Source organism: Trifolium pratense, linkage group LG3, assembly GCF_020283565.1.
Source record: "Trifolium pratense cultivar HEN17-A07 linkage group LG3, ARS_RC_1.1, whole genome shotgun sequence".
Classification (NCBI taxonomy): domain Eukaryota; kingdom Viridiplantae; phylum Streptophyta; class Magnoliopsida; order Fabales; family Fabaceae; genus Trifolium; species Trifolium pratense.
This window is the reverse complement of record NC_060061.1, coordinates 18,033,569-18,055,418: the sequence shown is the minus strand read 5'-3', so window position 1 is coordinate 18,055,418 and position 21,850 is coordinate 18,033,569. Positions and strand designations below refer to the sequence as shown.

General features: G+C 31.0%; 1 protein-coding gene across 1 annotated transcript; it reads right to left on the bottom strand.

Moving 5' to 3' along the window:
* Positions 1-8,545: 8,545 nt before the first annotated feature.
* Positions 8,546-12,055, bottom strand: LOC123916172 (NAC domain-containing protein 73-like). Its single transcript, XM_045967560.1, has 4 exons — positions 11,957-12,055; positions 11,557-11,762; positions 11,112-11,301; positions 8,546-9,476 (listed from the first exon to the last, which is right to left on the bottom strand). Exons 1-4 carry the CDS (start codon positions 11,997-11,999, stop codon positions 8,857-8,859), a joined length of 1,059 nt encoding a protein of 352 aa, XP_045823516.1. The 5' UTR covers positions 12,000-12,055; the 3' UTR covers positions 8,546-8,856.
* Between the last annotated feature and the right edge of the window lie 9,795 nt (positions 12,056-21,850).

Below are 21,850 nucleotides of genomic sequence, written 5' to 3'. Positions count from 1 at the left end.
AGCACCGAGGAACTGGAAACTTGCTGCATCCTCCCATGCCCGCATCTTCAACCGGGGAATCTTCTTCTCTTATCCTCTTTGCTGGAGGTGGCCGGGAAGCTGAGGAGGGGGTGCCCGCCGAGGTCCCAATGACCTGTACGGAGGGGGTCCCCGGTCTCACTTCCTGGGAAGCTCTGGCAACAACCTTCTTTTTTCCTCGGCCAGACCTGCTCGCCTTCTCATCTTGCTTGGCCTTCAGCATGCGCTCGGCAATAGTTTCCATTTCGTCTGCAAACAAATGACGAGCAAGTTAGTAAAAGACGAGGAATACACACAACAATAACATAAATTTTTCTAAGTTAAAAAGAAAGGAAACAATACCCAAGCACAGTTTAACCTCCCCGGCATTTTTGCACTTAAGGAGGGTCCTAGTATTAATGAGACGAGGAGAGGCCTTAGGCACCCCGTGTTCATCTCTTATGGTAACTCCCTTACGAGTCGTCCAAACCCCGGGAGTAAAACCGGCCACAAAGGTCTTCAGACTTTCGAAGGCAGCCATGTCCTCGGAAGACAAGTCTGCGTCCCCGGTTGTATATTCCTTAGGCTCCTTCAGGAAATGGGTGTACGACCAGCTTAACGGGAACTTAGGGACTGCCCGAACTATAACTTGCCCGCTGGCATCCTTACGGGCAACACCTTGCTCGTCCCTATCTTCCTCCAGCTCCATTAAACTCTCCCGGGCAGATGAAGACTCTGGCCGGACAACATAATACCTCTCTTTGAAATCCTTAACGGAATCCACAAACATTTTGAATAATTTAACATCCTCGTGATGCTTTAATGAAACCCAATTCTGACGAGGTGCTCGCCCAACCTCCCTCGTCGGCTTACGCTGAATCTTGAAGATTCTAAAGAAAAGGGGAAGAGTGGGAAGAACGCCTTTATACGTACAGAGGTGCTCGAACCCCATAATAAAAGACCACGAGTTTGGATGCAGCTGCGACGGAGCCACCTGCAAGGCTTTAAGCACGCTGGCCGCAAAGGGGCTGAACGGCAGCCTGAGCCCCATCTCCTTAAATACAAATTCGTACATAGCGAAGTCATGCCCGCCAAAAGACGAGCACACCCGTTCACCCTCCCCGGGTATACGGGTCGACCAATTTTGAAGCCCATCTGCTCTCTGCTGCTCGACGGTCATATATAATCTTGGATCCTGGGAAGTAAGCGCCGAGGCTATTCCCCGGGGTTCTGGAGCAACCCAATCCAGCGCAGGATCGGTTATGCAGTCGACCAATGTATACTTCTCCGCACCCTGGCTTTCCACAACCTCCTCGGATTCTGACATTTTACAACCTGAAATGCAGCAAAAACAAAGTGAATTCGATGATCAAATCCACCCTTTCACCGCAATTCAAGTGAAAGGGCGCAGGATAGGACGAGGACGCTGTCCCCGACCAAAGCCCTTTTCAAATGGCAATTAAAATCAAACCGAGGAGGGTTGCCCAGGTGAAAGACGGGGAGATAAGCTTCCCGTCTTTGAATTTCAAACAACGAATTTCATGAAAAAATGTTCTAAGTTGAAAAAAGGGGGAGACAAGCTCTCCGGCATATTCAAACTATCTAAAGTTTGAAACGGGGAGATAGGCCCCCCGTCACTCAAATAAACTATCTAAAGTTTGAAACGGGGAGATAGGCTCCCCGTCACTCAAATAAACTATCTAAAGTTTTAAACGGGGAGATAGGCTCCCCGTCGCTAGTCATCTAACCTAAAGTTTGAAACGGGGAGATAGGCTCCCCGGCACTAGATCCATATGGTGCCCGACACATTCATCTTAATGTTCATAAATTCATGGAATCTTCATGTAAAAACGCCCAAAACTGGGCAGGAACAACAAAAAATGGATCTAAAGAGCAAAATTTGAAAGAATTACCTTGAATATGAAGGAGATCTGAAGAGCGATTTGACTAGTAAGTTGAAACTTCAGAGAGATTCGCAATTGAAGAGAGAGAGTGAAAAGTAAAAATGAAATTCACTCTCCTCTATTATATAGACCAAGCCAGGAAAGGGAAGAGACGCTTTGATCCAATGGTCCTTACACTCCCTCGTAAAAACCAAAGCAGTAAATGCACCCTTTCACATCCCCAATGAAAAAGGATGCTCGAATTTCACTCGAGCAAGTCCTCAAGCAAAAGGCTGCGCTTTGCAGAAAACCTCCTCGTTGCTAACTTCTTCGTCATAGCAACGAGCAACAATTCCCTCTTATAAATTATCTCCTCGTCATAAGTACGAGCAACAAATCCTTCTCGTAGTTATCTCCTCGCAGTAGATACGAGCAGAATACTAAATATCCTCGAAAAACCACTTCGAGCAAAACATTGCAGATGCTTGCTACGAGCAAGGCTTTGACGAGCAACTTCCTCGTCCACTTTTGATCAAGAGAGGTTGCAAGGAGATTTCCTTCTGCACTTGGGCACACATCTAAAGTCATCACTCCTATGCCTAGGAGCAACGACTTGGGGGGCTCCTGTTCTGGACTAGACTAATGCTAGTCCACCTAGACCCTCACAAAGTCCACATGGCTTGCCCAACCACCTCCATGTCAGCATGGCACAACCTCTCCACCAAGATAGGGTAAAATTACTACTCTACCCACTATCTAAGGGTAATATCTTGGCAGTCCCTCTTAATGGGCCTTGGCTAGTCCAGCCCACTAAGAGGACCTTTGGCCCAGAGCTGGGGGCTATAAATACTCTCCCTCATGGGAGAGCAAGGTAGAACACTATTCATTATCACAATTACTCTCTCTCTAACTTCTCTCTAGTATCTCTTTTGCTCTCTATTCCTTGTCTGACTTTGGCATCGGAGCACCTGCAGGTACAACCCCCCCCTCCGTGGATCATCTGCTCGGATTACTGCCTACCACCTGCTCAACGGACTTCCAGCTGGCCTTCTACCTGTTCTGATCAACAGTTAAGATCAACACCCTAACTAAATTGTTTAGAATACAATTTATAAACACAAAAAGAAATGAGTTTTTACATAAAAGCTTTTAATTTTTAATTTTTTTTATGAACAAAAGGGGCATCGATGCCCAAAAGACACTAACCCTATGTTTGTTTTAAGAGAAATTGTGAAGAGAGAGTTAGCTAAGAGAGAAATTGGAGAGAAATGTTGTATTTCTTTTGTTTGGTGTGCAAAGAAATAGAGAAGAGAGATCATGTGGGTCCCATGGATTTTTGCAATCTTCTCTCTTGAGCGAAGAAATGAGATGGATACCTGCTATTCTTTTATATTTCCACATATACCCCTCATTCTCTTTAGTAAATCAACTATAATAAGTTGTGAAGCCCTGATACTCCAAAAATGGCAAAGTGTTGTGTTCGATACGTACTCGATATTGATACTCGTCTGATATTTTTCGATACACGTATCGGAAAAGTATTGACAATTAATATTATTTTTTAAAATAAAATATAACCAATACTTGTCGGATACTTCTCCGATACGTGTATCGATCAAAAAAGTATCGGACAATTAATGCTCTTTGATGATGGAAACATAGGAGAGGAGACCGATTCAATTTGTATTTTCTCTTAAGTATTGAATGTTAGAGTACGATGTTACCAACTATGTCTTTATTAGTTTTTCTCCTTATCATGACTTGAATTCTGGACCTCCAACTCCTTAACACTTAGCTCAATTAGCTTAACCAGTTGAGCTTCTCATCCCACCATTTTTTGTGTAGTACTTAACTTAATATATGTAATTGACAATTGTCACTTGTTTTCTTATTTTGAGTAATTTGAATGTTATTTTTTATCATTATCGATTTTAGTTATGTTTATATATTATGCATTTATATATTTAATTTTAAATTTATTTTTTAAATAACGTATCGTATCGGGAATTTTGAATTTTTTCCATATCATCGTATCATGTCACATATCAGGACTTCTTAGATACTATAATAAATGCATCATTGCATAATACGTACGTACTAGTATAACTTACCCGTGTTATCGCCCGGGTTAATGTTCTATGAAAAATATAGATCATTTTTTTTCACACATGAAAAATATGGATTATTAAAATTTTAATATTGTGATTTTTTTAATTATTTGTAAAATTAATTTTATATTTAATGTAATAGTTTATTTAAATATGATAAAAGATCCAAATTTTGGAGATTTTAAGGAGAAATGACATAATGGAGAGTGATACTCCACTCCTCGTTCCCAACTCACATGTTCATATATTTGTTCTTTTATTTTCATAAAAAAAATGTCATTATGCAAAAACTAATCTAACGGTTAATATATTTGTTCTTAATCGTCATCTCTCTCCTTTAGACATTTGTTTTCTTCAGGAGTATTTTATCTCATGTCCCCGTGTGAAAAAATTTCACATTTGAGAAGCAAAATAGGGCGATTTAAATTTTAATATTATTTATTTAAAAGTAATGAACAGTAGAATTGTTTGTCATTTGCTTGACACAAAAAAAAAATTATATAATTTTTTTTAAGCTTATCTCATTTGTTAATGTGCAAATTTTAAAAAATGTATCTATTTTTTATTTTTATTTGTTTATTTTACAGTGATGTATGGAGAATAAAAATAAAGTAATACATGATATTATTGCTTTTAATTCTTTTTTTATATATTTAAAATCATTGTTACTTTCCCTGCTTTCAATTGATATCGTATTTTTTATATAATAAAATCTACAAATGTATGTCTCACCCCGTGTAAGTTATTTTTTGCTTAATAACTCCATGTAAGTTTTTTTTTTTATCAATACCCCGTATTTTAATATTTTGTTTGGTACAAATCACTATGTATTTTTTTTATTAGAAAAACCACGTTAAGGTAAACCATAATTAATAGAATAATAAAATGAAATAGAAAAATAATCTATGAAGTCAATTACTTCATTCCTTTTATATTTCAGACAATGACACCTTTTTCTCTACTTGATAAGTATGAAGTTTAAGAATAATTTTTTTTAAGCATATCAACTTCTCAATTCCACATTTTTCCAATTCATTCTATAGTATAGTCATTCGAGGAGTTTCTATTATTTTATCAGTGTATTTGTTAAATATCACATGAAAAATTAGACAAATAAAAAAATAATGAGTAAAAAAATAGAGTACAACATTTATTTATAAATAATAGTAAAAAAAACATTTATAAGCATGATTTAAATTCAATAAAAAATAATATGAACAACAATTCTTTTTTAATAAGTAAACATATGATTAAAAAAAATGACAATAAAATATAAAAAATATAAATAAATACTTAAAACTCTAACATAAATTGATAATACTTAATCCTAATTTGAATAACAAACAATGTTGTTCTTCTGTATATGGACCTGCAAATAAAGAATTATAACTCAAAATTAGTACAATTTTCTGATTGTAGAATTAAACTTGAATATTTTATCCACTCCTCTGTTCCCAATCCAGATGTTATTTATCCCTCGTAGTCATCTTCATCAGTCTCTGCAAGAATCCAAATAGTAAATAAAAGCTACAAAGATAGATGAATAATATTTTGGCTTCTTAAAAAGAAGTTTACAATTTCTACCAAAAAAAAAAAAGTTTACAAAATATTATTGACTTTAGAGAATAAAATGATTTCTCTTTTTTATGTTGAATCCTCTTATTGTAGCCTAACACAAGTAAACAAAATACCTGCAAAGAAAAACAAATAAAATTTAGATTTCATTCCACTTGAGAGCAACAAAAATTATATTGAACAAATAAATAAGAAATAACCAGCAATAGCAATAGATTTTTTGTTTAAAAAAAAAAACCAACAATAGCAATAGATAGAAAAAAAAGTAGTGATTCTGTCAAAAAAAAATAAAAAAGAAGAGTAGTGAAGGTGAGAAGAGAAAATAGAGAAGGGGCGCTAAGACACTCAATGACCCTCACTCTTACATGTTGACCCGTATATATAGAAACTATAGTAGATTTTTGGTCCTTAATTTTTGAAATTTCCATACATTTCAGCATTGATTTAATTTAATCAATATATATTCCAAAAATGAGTTGGTCAATAATCAAAAGTTTCCATATGTAAAATTTCAATTGTATCAAAATATTAATATATAGACATTTGTTCATAAAACTCGATTGAGCAATTTCTATATTTATAATTGAGCACTAATGACTAAAGGAAAAAACATAGAAGAATGACACATCAGCAAAATGAATTGAGAGATTGTAACGTGAGATTTTGACCGGTAAAAGAAATGAGAGGACGCCACCTAAGAAATTGAGCATGAGAGAGAAACTTTATTTTTTGGTAACAAATGATTTGAAATTTTGAATTCACATTAATTGAGAGATCGTGTATTAATGATTTTGAATTACTACTTGATTTGATTTAGTTGAAATCATTTGATTGATTTGTGGAATTGATTTTTTTTAATGTTTATTTATTTTACGGTGAAAGCAACCTGTATGCATGTATTAATAATAATAATATTATGTTAACATTATTTCTCTAAAAAAATATATATTTGAAGTTTATATTGACGGTTGTTATTTTTTTTATTTTATTTTGTGTCTTTCAAGTGTGCTTAATAATATGAAATGAGTTTTTTTTCTAAAAAAATAAAATGGATTGGTAAAAAAAATAAATAATAAGAATTAATAATGATTGTAAAGAGAATTGGTAATGTTGTTAAAAAAAATTAAAACGTATTCGATTGTTTCATTTTGAATGATTATTTGTAAATTAGCATTAAATTTTGATTCAGAAAAACACTAAAGAAAAAATATTCCTTATATGAGTACCGCACATAAATTCTATTGAAGATGCTCTCTAAATTGCCATATAGAAAAGATGTTCTCAATTGTTGCCACATAGATTATGATGAATGAGAGGATGCCACATTTTGGATTAATAAAAATTAAAGTTCATAAGAAAGTGACACGTAGATTTGTTTCCTTGAGAAAAAACTCTTAAACATATAAATAATAGATGTGAGAACTTAGAAACAACATACTATGAATTAATCGATAATAATAATATACTATATTAATATTAATGGTAATACTTAAAATCTGTCGAAGATTAAATTAAATCAATTATTAAGCAATTTTTTTTATATATATTTGTTTACTACAAATATTATATTTTAGATACGGACGTTTTTTTTTTTGTCAACTTCTAAAATCACTCAACTTTTTTCTTCTCTATTTCTCTTCTTTCTCTCTCATACCAAACAATACTAATCTACTATATTTTTCACATATTTCTTTCTTCTCATACTCTTTCTCATGTCTTTCTCTCTTTTCACTTTCTCTTCACACCCAAACACACCAAACTAAAAACCCTAGAGAAGCTAATCGCAGCAGCGTAATCCATAAGGGGAAGAGATAAAAAAAAGAAGAAATGTCTTGTGAGCTTAGCTCAGTTGGTAGGACATTGCATTATATACAGGGACAGATTCAAAGGGGGGCAGACAGTGGCCAAGGCCCCCCCCTCCCCCTCATATATGTATATACTATATATATTATTATGTCTCAATTACCTATCTATAACACTTTAGTTTAGTATTATGAATTATACCATGGTAAAAATAAATGACTAACATAAAATATATCAGTTCTTAAATATATGAAATATTAATTGTCAAATAAAATGTATTGAAATTATAAAATATTCTCAAATATGTCTATTATTAGTAATTTTTGGACAAACTGACTAACATAAAACATATTTGAGGACCAAACTAACAAAGGAAAGATAAATTTGAAAATCAAAATGACTAACAAAAAATATGTTTAAGGCTCAAAATAATTGTTCTTATTTTCGGCCCCCGTGCAATAAGTTTCTGGATCCGTCCCTGATTATATATGCAGGTGGTCGAGGTTCGAACCCCGGTCATCCCACTTATCCACTTTATGGATGAAATTTCTAGCCACTAGACTACATGATAAAAAAAAGAAGAAGAAGAAGAAATTACATCAAAACAATAAAAAGACAAGAAAAGACTAAATTCATGTGTTGCCAATGTGTCCGTTACTTGATTTGCTTCTTTGAATGTATGATGTCAAGGAATCTCACCATTCATCCAAGATAGCAATGAAATACGAGAAATTATGGGATAATAAAGATGACTCACTGAACAACTTTGACTGATAAGATAAATAAAATAATCACTTTTAAGTTATAAATTGTTTCGTAGATAAAATTATCCTAAATTAAAATTCATTTTATAATATTAATGAAATATAATTTTTTTTCCATTTTATCCTAGACTTCTTATAACTCTTTTTTCTTACATTTTATATAATTTATTTTTCTAAGACCAAAAAAATATAATTTATTTTCCTATGTTATTAATAAAGGGTAATTTGTAAAAAATTTCTATTCCCGTAGATTAAGTACATTTTTAATTTGTATAAAAATTTCAAAATATTCTATAATTTGAGACGAAGACAATAATAAAATTATAAGATGTATCAGTTTAATGATAATTCTTTAATTTTATTAACCTAAAATAACATAATTTTTTTAATAAACAAAATTAAGATAAACCACGACTGAAGAATTAATAACCTTATATTTTCTACATCCTCAAATTTCAACAGGTTCAATTAGGGTGGTACCCTCCATATATATCCCGATATGGAAGATAACCTTATTTCTACACCCTCAAATTTCTCTATTATTACATATAATCCATATATATATAATACAATAATAATAATAATAATAATAACAACAATAGCAATAATAAATAAATAAATAAATAAATAAATAACCATCACCATCTAGGTAGCCATATTGCTAGCTACCATGCATGCACTATACATTAATCCTCCACCACCAATAAATTTTTCATCACACATAGCTTAATTTCTCTCCAACCTTGCTTTGTTTGCATCCATTGCTAATCCAATAAAGGAAGAATTATCAGCACCTTGTATAACCATATTTGGAATAAATTGAGACACTGATGAACCTTCCAAATTATGACCAACAACATGTTCATAATTTATGAAATGAGAAGCATTGTAGTAATCCATAGGAGGAGGAGGAGGAGGAACTTCATTATCATCTTGAACATTTCCTTGATTACTCATAAGTCCATTTTCATCATAAGTTTCATTTATAATAATTGAATTATTATTACCACCACCACATTGTCTAGGTTGTGTTTGGAAGAAAACTTTTGAAACAACTAATTCACCATCTTTCTCTTCTTCATTAGTACCAAGATGGTATTGATGCATCACCCAATTGGTTTTTTCAGGTTTCTTTTGTCTTCCATAGTTAGTGTAGAGAACTAGAATCTTTTTGAAACCTTTCATAACACCACCAATGAAAACTGGTCTTGTTTTACCAGTTTTGTGCCATCTTGTCTCACTTCCATCTTTATCAGTATCAACCTTTCTTCTTTTTCTTGTTCCTGTTGTGTATGCTTTAGATGGCCTATGAAAGAAGTGCCTCACCTGTCCATCTTTTCTTACACCTGCATTTTCACATTATTTTATTTTTAATTGCAAAATATATTATATATTAATATAAAAACAAAAAAAAGTATAAAAAAGGTTCAGAACAATAAAGAGGCACCAGAAATATACTCCACCAGAATCAAACAATTATGTGAAAACGCATTTTCACATAATAGTGCATGCACATTTAATTTGTTATGTATATATATTTGGAATTCGTATTCTCTACGGTAAAAAGATTTCTCGCAATTATCGTGAGGAATCTTCTCACCATTAACGCAACTATTTGCCTTTTTTTCTGCCAAATCTGAATTAAAGTGATAAAAACGGTCCGGCCATTTTCTTTTAAACAAAAATCACGTTTATATCTTTTATTCATTTCAAATCGTAATCGACAATTATATTATTTTTAAAAATGGAGAGAATCTTTACCCGGATTACTAGCACTAGATAGATATAACTGCTTGTTGGTGAAGATATGAAAAGCTTATCAAAAGGAAGAAAAAAAATTATCTCCAAGATTTTGAGCTGTAGTACTACAACTTTAACCCTTTTGATAATTATATACAGTTACATTACGTCTTGACATGTGATTAATGTCTAGGGTAGTTAGGATTCAAGACACCTTTCTCATCTTGTAAAAGAATGATGATTAACAATAAAGAAAATTAATATTTCCTAGTTAATTATTTTTATAAAAGATATATGCATGAGTAAATAAAAATTGATGAAGATATACTATAAGTAATTAAACAAAAGTTGATGTTTTTAATCTATCAACTTTTATTTACTCATATGTTAGTTTGATGTACAATTTAAAGTATACAAAATACATACTTCCATAATATCATTCCTTGTGACATACTTAAACGATCGAGTTGGTTATAAAATCATGTGATTATAATCCTCTCATTTGCTTAATTTCTTCAAAGAGTGACACAAAATTTTCGTTATCACGTTAATTACAAATTAATGCAAGAAAGAAAGACGAAGCAAACGATACGTTATTTCTTTGACTGGTAAACTATCTTATTCCAAGGTCTTTTGTTTAATTGATTTCTGCACTATTCATTTTCACAAAACCACCCCCACCTTTATGTAATTAATTTTAGGATCAAATTATAAAATTAACGATCAATTATGTAATCTAAAAAAAAATACTAGTATAAAGGTAAACTCTTTTTTTAAAAAAAATTAAAGGTAAACTCTTATTAATAATAAAAATTAGAGAACAAAATAGTAAAGTTTGACAAAATATTTTATTTGTTTTCTAGTTTTTATAATTATAAAATTTATTTTTTAATAAAAATATAAAGCGTTAATTTTTGGACCATTTTGAAGAAATTCATATTACACGCATTCAAACATTTTATTAAAATTTACTAAAAATACGTTTAAATTAAAACTTATATTAGACACTCCTTTATAATTATAATTATAAAAATAATTTTATATTAACAAGAAAATATGATATCCATTATCCACCATTTCTAGTATTCATTTGTCACTAATTAATTAGTAACAAAATAATTAAAGACAGATTTCAATTTTTGGTCATAAATTAAATTTTTCTAGTAGTAAGTAAGTAAGTATAAAACGGTATTTCCAAAGCATGCATGAAATTAACAAGAGAAAAAAAATGAAATTAAGACCTGGTAGCTTTTCTGGATGTGTACAACAGATTCCATTCACTCCTTCAAGCGTTGGTATGAACTCATCAATGAGAGGATGAAGTTTTGTCACATCAAACAAAACTTTTGCTTCCAAGTGTTGTAGTATCTCTTGATCATTTGGATCAAATTTCACTCCAGCTGGTAACCCAGGCAATTCATTAATTCCACCCTATATATTAATTCATTCATACACAATCAATAAAAAATTTAAATAAAAAATAAAAAAATTTCACACATAATCAATAAAAATTTCAAAAAATAAAATAATTAAAGTTTTTAGTTTAAGTGGTCGTGCGCCGGATTTGAGAGCGTTGTAATCTCAAAATCTGAATTCGAACCCAGACATCCGCATAAAACGTCCACACAGTCAAACCACTAGGCTGTAACAACGAGTCGAAATAAAGTAATAATAAAATGAAAATACCTGATCTTGGACTTCAATGTTATGGCCACATGAGGGACAAGTTATGGTTTGAACTTGTTGAGGTTGTTTTGTTTCATCATGAGTAACAATAGTAGTTTCATTGCTTGTTCTAGGAATAATGGGGGATGTGATTACTTCAATGCCCCTATCTTGTTCATTTGAGTCATTGCGCCATGTCATGATTTCTTCTTTCACACCTTCCCTAGCTACAACAATATCACAGATTCATTCAGCTCCCAAACTAATAATAATAATCCAAAACAAAACAAAACAAAATAAAAAATAAAATAAATAAATAAATAAATATAGGAAATAAAAAAAATAAAAAATAGAAGGTAAAGCTAGTATATAGGTTTTTTTGTTGTTGTTGTGAAACACGTTTTTCTCTGAATTGAATCACCTCTTGTGCTAGCTAATACTTGTTGTGTATGATTGAAGTGCATAGAGTTAATGACTTAGTTGGTAAGAGATAGAGAGAAGAGAAGAGAAAGAGAGAAGAATGGGGCGTAAGGGATAAAGAAAAGAAGTGTGGGGTCTACATATATAAGGAAAAGGCTGCTTGAACGCCAAGTTTGCTTATGTTTATTTCCCCTTATATACGCTTGTCTTTATCATCAAAATAAATCAGTTTATATATCATCTATATCTAAATTTCATTTGGTTCAGTGATGATTGACGTTGAATTTAGTGAGAATAATTATAGTTTAATTGTTCGCAATTGCGATCGAGTGGGGTTGAAATTACTTGATGTCAGAATAATCTCAAAATCATATTAGACGATCTAATGATCTGAATACCGATAGTGAAAACAAAACAAAAGATCTCGTTAAGTAACCAAGATATTGAACCCAAATTATTAATGAGTCCTCTCTAAAACGAATTGATCGGGAAAATCTGAGTTCTATTTCAGTTTTTGATCAAACTTTACTTACCTCACGGTCGAATTCTTGATTATCGAGATCCCCTATTAGAACGAAGGGTGGGCTGAGGTGGACCACGGCTCACCCCACCTCAAAAAAAAAACTTATAGGTAAAATATTAGTTTAAATATATTAATAATGATTTCAAGTTATCCAGTATACGAACTCGTACAAATATTAATGTAAATATTAGTTTAAGTTTTATTATTGATGATTATATGTCACTTTGTAGACACTTTTTTTTTTTGAAAAGACACTCTGTAGACATATTAGTTCAAATATTAGTATAAATATTAGGTCGTAGTCTATTGTTGACGATTTCAAGTCACGTGATATATGTAAAGTATTATTTTAAGTTATACAGTTTAATTTATGATAGCAGATAATTATTGAATTTGTAATATTCGGTAAAGTTAACAATTGAACTGACATATAAATATCAAATGACATAACAAATATGCTTAATTAATATTTCATTTTCTCAAGTAAGATTATATGGGTAAAATTGAAATAAAAAATAACAAGTTATATGCTAATTGAATTAACTTATCAAAATAAAGGATTAATAAAAAAAACAATTCCTCCCACTTTAGTGGTTTGTGTTTTGGGCCGACCGTAGGGAGAAAATTAAATATATATATTAAAGCAATTATAATTATTATTTTTTGTTACACTGAAGTTAATACTATAAAAGAAAATTACTGCTGAATCAAATTTAATGATTTATTTTGAGTTAATTAATATTTTTACATGAATGAAAGATTAGTATAGATTAATAGATGATTATACTAATCTTTCATTCATGTATAGATTAATAGATTAGTATAGATTAATAGATGATTAAGTCTTAACCAAAAAAAAAAAAGATGATTATTAAGTAAATAAAACTAAGTTTGATGAATTAAAACAGTGGAGTAATTAGTAAATAAGAAATTAAAGAAAAAGAAAAGTAGTAAAGGGTGGTGGGTTAGAGTGGAGATGGGGCAACCTGATTCTTCATGGGTGGACGTTTCAACTCTTTAGAGTTAGACTTAATTAGAGAGTATATGTGTCTGTGTGTTGGGGAGTTTAGATGCAGTGTCAAATTTGAGTGTTCTTAAAGCTATGTAATGTAAAATTTCAGACACGTACATAAGAACCGACACAGAATGTAACTTAACACGGGATCAAAACAATATACGTTTATGACTATAGAGAAAAATGTACACAATCTACTATGCATATTGCACCAATTTTGGTTGATAATATGGACTTAAGGCTTTCTCTAACATTAAAAATTAGTTCAAGTGAAGTATGTTATAAATATCAATATAAAAATGAATATTATAAAAAAAAATTTAGATTGAAAATTTATATATATATAGATCATCCATTTTAAAAGAAATAAAAATCATTTGATATGTTATTGAGACTCATCAAAATTAGCGGTTTATAAATTTTTATTAAATACGGATATGTTTTATTTTTTACACAAAAAAGAGTACCCTCATCCAACAAAGGGACTCTCTCTCTCTCTCTCTCTCTCTCTCTCTCTCATAAAGGGTATTATAGTAAAATTTATATAATTTTGTTTGTGCTGCTCAATATTGTTCATCAAACGTCGTATAGGATAAAATGTTGTCACTAACTTAAGGTTGTATTGTATTTTATACTTTTCTAGCTGATATTCATCGTTTTACAAATCAAACAGATCATATATGAATATATACACGCAATTGCTTCTTATCTCCTTTTCCTTTCACACTCGCATAATGCATGGTCGCAATCTCAAGAATAACGTTTTCCCAGCAAAAAAGGAAAAAAGTTAAGCGGAAATTAATATAGATTTCGTATAGAAGAAGGTGCTTGCAATTAGTATCGAAGCAAATTTTCACTCGGTATATGAATATATACACGCAATTGCTTCTTATGTCCTTTTCCTTTCACACTCGCACAATGCACGGTCGCAATCTCAGGAGAATAACATTTGCCAGCAAAAAAAAGAAAAAAAGTTAAGCGAAAATTAATATAGATTTCTTATAGAAGAAGGTGCTTGCTATAGTACTCAAGCAAATTTTCACTCGACTTATTTTGATTTTTTATAGTAACCTTCTGGTTCTCAAGAGAATGAGATCTGATAGTCTAGAATTCAACAGTAAGGTAAGGAAAGTGTGGCCAAAAGAATTATTTTCATCAGAAATTAAATTCGGATTCCCCCGAACAGTTTATTCTAGGGGGACTCAATTTACCACTTGAATCAATTTTTTTTTATTCACTTTATTTATTTTGATTAGATGTGGTTTTCACAATTCTTTTAATTATGCTTATAAAAAAAAAATTAATTATCAAAAGTATTGTTAAAAAAACTTGCAAAATGCTTTTTAATATTTTTAAGTGATAAATAGTTTGGGGAAAAAAAATTGTAAAGGAAGTAAACGGAAGTAGTATATGCAACTATACTGAATTTTCAAGTTTTTTCAACGTAAGTTCGTTGATTTTACTTATGCATGAACGTCGACACAAACAACATCCTTAATTTATAATTATTTTCAATAAACTGAAAGTGATTCTTCTAATCCGGTGTATGATACTTGCTGCCAAAGTCATTGAACATTTTCACTGTTGTTTCAAGACAGCGTTTTTGTCAGGTCTTTGAAGAAATCTATATGTATAATATGCAATTAGTTTGGATTTTTGAGGTGACTGCCACCAAGAAAATGTTGGGTCATGGGGCACAAGTAACATACTATACAGAATTATTGGGTCACGAGAGGCATCCGAAGATCATCCACATTTGATTCAGAGTAATAATAGTAATGAGTTGGACACTACACTTTTACTCAAAACCTTAAGACATTAAATTTCAGGGTTATCTCATATATAAAGTATTAAACTTCCACTTTTCTAAGTAATGTGAGACTTAATTCACCTCACACTTGTTGCAATAGAAATTTCGCACCACATATTTATTCAAAATCTTGTAAGGAAATTGAGTTTATGAGTTATTTGATCACTTATGCTTATATTTCGAGCAGGAGCTTTCTTTATTTTTTAGTGACGGATTTTTATTTTTAGAAACTGATAAATTCAGTCTCCAATTAGAGACAGAACAAAAATTCAGTCTCAAATAATTTAGAGACCAGGAAAATAACAATAGAATTGATTCGGTCTCTAATTTTGTCTCTAACTAGCTTAGTGACAGAAATTTTGTGTTTTACAAACAGATTTCTTCCATCTTTATTTTCATTTTTTCTAGTAATGTCGGTCCCCTTAATTAGTAACCATAGGAAGCTCATCCACATTGAGATAAAAACAATCACAAAATTTGATACCACATTTTTATTCAAAATTTTACATTAAATCAATCTTCGCATTTTTTTATCAAGACTTTTAAGTCACATTTGCTACATTGCATAAAGGACACCAGATTAATTAGCTAATTATAGCATAATAATATATGAGGTTTTCTTTAGTATTTTATTATTTTAGCTAGTTTTAATTTTATTATATTTTAGTTAGATTTGTTATTTTTATTTACCTAGATTTGTTATTTTCTTTTAGTTAGATTTATTATTTTTTTATTTAGCTAGGTTTGTTATTTTCTTTTACAATCTTTTAAAAGATTTGTTATTTTTATTGTTCACTGTTGTTTAAGCTAAAATATTATAGCCTTGAAAATAATTTTTTTCATTCAATAAAATATTGAGAATGTTCTCAAGTACGGATGAATTCCAAAACTTTTATCTAATAGATTAGCGTTTGTTATTCATTCCCGCTTCCGTACTGCCTCACATAACCATTCATTATGAATTGTGAATTAATTTCATGTATGTATGTATGTTGGTATGTACACATGCAGTATCCGACAAGTCATTGTGAGCTTCTCAAAGAAGCCAGGCAACGAGAAACTTGAGCAAGAAGTTGCAGCTAGTTTTTGTTTGTATTTGGTTTCTTTAATAACTTTAATAATTGTTTTGTAGTAGGGTTTTAGGGCTTTTTTGACGATGCTGTTTTTCGAGATATATATATACGCGTACGAAGCATTATCATTTTGAGGTTTTCCAACTTGTCTTGCCATTGCCATTTATGTAGATTGAGATTATTACGGTAATTTGTTTCAAGAGAAGAGGAGTGAAAGAAGAAGTGACCAAGAAATTAAAAGAAACGACTACCTTTAAAAATAGGAAAATGTTAACTTGTGCCCTTAAGGCACATGTTAAGGAAGCAAAAATATAAATTATTAAATGCTAATTTGTGCATTTTGACTTTTGAAGCATTAAATTTCTTGTATCATTAAATGTTGAATTTCTATTTTGGTATATCTTAACATGTGCCCTAAGGGCACATGTTAACAAGACCCTTAAAAATATGGGTCTTGTTAACATGTGTCCTAAGGGCACATGTTAAGATATCCCAATATAGAAACTCAACCTTAAATGATACGAGAAATTAAATGCTTCAAAAGTTAAAATGCACAAATTAGCATTTAATAATTTCTATTTTTGTTTAAGGGCATATGTTAACATTCTCCAATTTTAAGGGAGATGCTAATTAATGAATGATCCTAGAGTACTCTTTAAGCATCTTAAATAATAAATTTTTGTAAAATTTATGTGGAAATGTACGACAGGAGCATGGAGGGTTGGGGGTTAGGCAACTGAGGGAGTTTAATTTAACTCTTTTAGGTAAATGGTGTTGGAGGATGCTAATGGATATGAAGCTTTGGTTTAGAGTGTTGGCAGCTCGCTATGATTTGGAGGGAGGAAGACTGAGAGTTGGAGGGTAGAGAGGGTCGTCGTGATGAAGGGAGATTGAGCGCATTAGGGATGATATATAGTAAGGTCCGCATTTAGGTCAAATCTATATTTGACGTTTTCAAAGTTTAGTACAAAAAATTAAGTTTTAAATTTATTTTTAGTACTATAAAATTATGAATTTAAGTTTAGTTTCTACATAAATTTTGTTTAATTTTGATCCCATATTAAATATAGTTTTAGTCCTTACAAAATCACAAACTTTTTTTTAAGTTTTGTCACTCAAAAAAATTAATTCGCAGTCTCTATTTAGATTTTATATATAAGGACTATTTTGAGAAACTAAAAATATTCATTTTTTGTAAAAAAAAAAAAAATTAAATAGATACTAGTCTTACAAACCGCAATATTATGAAAAACTAAAATTACTATTAAAATTTAATAGGGACTAAATTTAGAAGAATGTGATATCATAAGTACTAAAAACATCGGTAAAAAAAAAACTAAAAACATCTTTAACCATAGTAAGAAAGTACTAGTAACTTGACTTATAAGCTAGCTTTATTAAAGAAAACTAGTACTGAAAAATATGCATAATTTAGAGGTGTAGTGAGTTATGTGTCGTCAAAAGTGATTGTATTTTTTGACAAATGCTTCTACATCGTTTTCCGACTAGAAGAAACTTGTGTATACATGGAGCCTTTCTCGTGGAAGATGAACCTATAGTGTTTATGGTGAAGGAATTCTATGGAAACGAAGGATCATCCATTCACAAATTATATATATGTTTGCTAGTTTGATTTGGTATAGAATTTTCAATTGGCTAGGAGTTTCGATGGTGTTGCCGGGAAATCTAGTTGATTTATTTCAAAGTTGTTGTCTCTTCTTCAAGACGAAAATTCTAGTTAAGGGGTTAATGTTGATTTGGCATACTTCCTTGTGGATAATTTGGAGGGCTTGGAAATTGGAATAACTTAATCTTCTCATCCAATTCCAAAACGCCAATGATTGAGGATGTGGTTGATTCAATTTAAAATATCTCTTGACAATAGTGTTTGGTTAAGAATGTGAGAGTCTTAATGAGTGGTTTATTAATCCATTCGATTGTTAATTAACTAAATAGGAGTTGTTCCTTTTTGTTTTTCTTTTGGTGGTGATCACATATTTAGTGGATCAATAAGGAAAAAGTTAACATGGATCCTTATTTAGTGTTAATTTGGTTTGAGAGAGTTAGGGAAGAGAGAGTTAGAAGAGAAATGAGTAATTTCTCTTGATTGGTTTGCAAATAAATTGAGTAGAGAGTTAAAAAATGTGGATTCCATTTCTAGTCTCAAGTGAGGAGAAAGAGAGAAGAGATACATCACTTTATCATATTTTCAATTTTACCCTCTTTTTTTTTTGTTTACAATGAGTTTGAGATCGAACTCAGGACTTATAGTGTACTACTCAAATTCGTCACCATTAGACCAAACCTAGTGGCTTAATCTTACCCTTTTTTCTAGCACAACTCACTTTAGCATAAGTCTATTTTTGTCTTTTCCACCATCAAACACACTTTTCTCTTCTCTATTTCTTTCTTTTCTCTCTTCTACCAAACAATACCACAAATCTACTCTATTTCTCTTTTATTTCTCTCTTCTCATACTCTTTCTCATATCTTTCTCTCTTCACACTTTCTTTTCATACTCTATTATTATTCAAGACTTAACATTTGCCCTTAGGCACATATTAGCATCTATTATGTTTTTGGAAGGTAATAATAATAATAATAATAATAATAATAATAATAATAATAATAATAATAATAATAATAATAATAATAATAATAATAATAATATGGGTATATATGGTCTAGATGGGGGTACCAATTAAAAATCTCTTTTTTTTTTTTTTTACACCAAATGAATGACCTCCGTGCTTTGATTGCATCCGTTGGGCCTTTAATTTTATTCCTCCTTACGTTTGGGCTTTTGCTTCGCCTTTCATCTGAACAATCTGTTGGGAATATACACTTTCAAAAATTTCTCTTCCTCCCCCCCTCCACACCTCTTTTCTCCTCCCCGGACTTTCATTTTTACCCCTGAATAAAAATTTAGAAACACGTTGTTAAAGATGAAATTTCTCTATTCCTTTTTAAGTATCATTTTAGCATAAAGCTCTTCAACCAAGTTAGTCGATCATTTTATTATTTTTCCATTTCTACCCTCATTTAATCCACCATTTACTTTGTACCAAAAAAAATAATTTAGAAACACGTTTTACAAATTATTTTTGTCTTGAATAAAAATTTCGGAATGTGTATTTCCGAATTTGAACTAGAGACTGGGAGGGGGTGGGGGTGGGGAAGAGAGAAAAATTCCTCACTTTTTTTCTCCTTCCAAAAAAGATATATTACTTTCAAATTTTCCAATAGATTAAATGGAAAAAAACATTAGTTAAAAAATGAAATAATTTTTTTATAAAAACTATACGGAAACTAATTTAACTGTCATGAATATTTCTCTAGCTCGACACACTAATTCAGTTTGTAGCATTAAAGACCTTTAAGCTCTATAGCCCGGAAAGGCAGCTAGTAAATCGAGTATCATCGACTCTCATGAGTCAATTACTTTCTTAACTTCCTAACTATCGCGCAACTTCTTTAAATAGAGAGGTCGGGCACATAGAAAAAGAAGATCTTTCATTTCATGGGTAACAAATACACAAAAAAAAAATAGACTATTTTTTTTTTTTTAATCAGCAAATTTATTAAGCTTCCTTCAATACAAGAAGTATTTGAAGGAGCAAGAACAAGAAAAATGAGAGAAAACATCTTACACAGAGAGCATAAAGCCCCTCAAAAACAAAGGGCAAGGATCCACCTATACAACCAAAACCAAGACCCCTACAAACAGAGCAAAACAAAAAAACACGCTCCAACACATACAAAAGAAAATCAGTAAAAATAAACCGAACCCCTAAGAAATTAATGTGCCCCTTACATAAAAATGACATAAATTAATTTAAATATTATTTTTTATATGAGATTAAATTTAATCGCGAGCAAAATGTAAGCAACCAATTCGAGTTTCAGTCTTTTATAAGATAGTGATAGTTTATTTTTATTTTTTTGACAAAAGGTAGTGATAGATTTTACTAGTCATTAGTTAGTAAATCAAATGGTTAAACAAAGTATGAGTATTATTTGTTTGAGGAATTTTTACTTGGACATAAACTCAAGAAAAATTTATTTAAGCATACACATATGAGTGAAAAAAATTAAAGAAAAAATAACTAAATAATGTGACAATATTAATTTTGTTTTAACTTTTTAAAATTTTTAAGAGTGTGTCTAAATAATTTTTTCTTGAGTTTGTGCCCAAGTAAAAATTACTGAATTTGTTTTGTTAGAAATAGAATGGAAATCACTACAGAAATGAAAATTTGATTTTGAATTGCAAGAATAGAAAACAAGTCAAGGGAACAAAGTTGCAGACTTGCAGTAGTACTAGCACTTGTACTACCTGTATCTGTATGTCTCACATTTGTTAATATAATATTTCATTTTGCTCTTAAAAACAAATTTATCAACAAAAGTTATTTTATTTAATGAAATATTTCTCAATATAGTTTCTTTGTTCACATTGATTTTTTAACAATTTTAAATGCATAGATATACGGTTTAAAGTGCCACGTCAACAATTAAATCACACAATTTTAGTGTCATCATGTAGTCAATGGTTGGTTTAAAATAATGATTACTAGATAAATATTGAATAAGAAGTTATAGACTAATTTGATGGTAAGTTAGGAGAATGGATCTTTCAATGTTTCTTCTCTCAATTTTTATTTTTCAACCATTAATCAACTTTACATCATTTCTTTTAAATTTAAATATTATTCTATATTTAAAATTTAATGACTTAAATTCCAACATTATTTCCTCAAGTTTTTTCGAACATGAAATGATTCATTCTCGTAAGTTAGAAATATGAAAGACTATGGTTGTGTAATATGGTAAACATTTGTGTTATTTATTTATGATGCATTTGCTAGCCATTTCATTTTGTACTGACTGACTACTGCATTCGCTGCTTTCCAAAGCCACATGCAGCTGTAGCACTTTTGGGAGCCATTAAACTAAGGAAGTACTAGTCATAAAAAGTATTGATAGTGATACTGTATCAATTTGGATTTGGATTCTGTGCAGTTGACTGCACTGCAGTCACTAAATCTGGACCGTCCGATCAAGATCAGACGGCTCAGATTTTAAGATCAGATTTTAATTATAAAATTGATCTTAAACTTTGGACTGTCTGATCTTGATCAGACGGACTGGACGTAGCCGACTGCACTGCAGTCACTAAATTCATGACTGCACTGAACCCAAATCCGTATGAATTTTGCTATGCTACTGCCTACTGGAAAATAGCAATACACAATCAATAATAACATTGTGTCACCCTCATCGGGGATTTGGATTTTGTGCAGTTGACTGCACTGCATTCACTAAATCTGGACCGTCCGATCAAGATCAGACGGCTCAGATTTTAAGATCAGATTTTAATTATAAAATCTGATCTTAAACTTTGGACTGTCTGATCTTGATCAAACAGACTGAACATAGCCGACTGCACTGCAGTCACTAAATTTCTGACCGCA

Bases quoted from the DNA above. Each gene is read 5' to 3' on its own strand.
- LOC123916172 (XM_045967560.1), bottom strand. From the start codon at position 11,999: ATGCACTTCAATCATACACAACAAGTATTAGCTAGCACAAGAG. The intron at 11,763-11,956 runs GTGATTCAATTC...ATATTGTTGTAG, and splicing joins AGTATTAGCTAGCACAAGAG to CTAGGGAAGGTGTGAAAGAA. The intron at 11,302-11,556 runs GTATTTTCATTT...ATTAATATATAG, and splicing joins ACATTGAAGTCCAAGATCAG to GGTGGAATTAATGAATTGCC.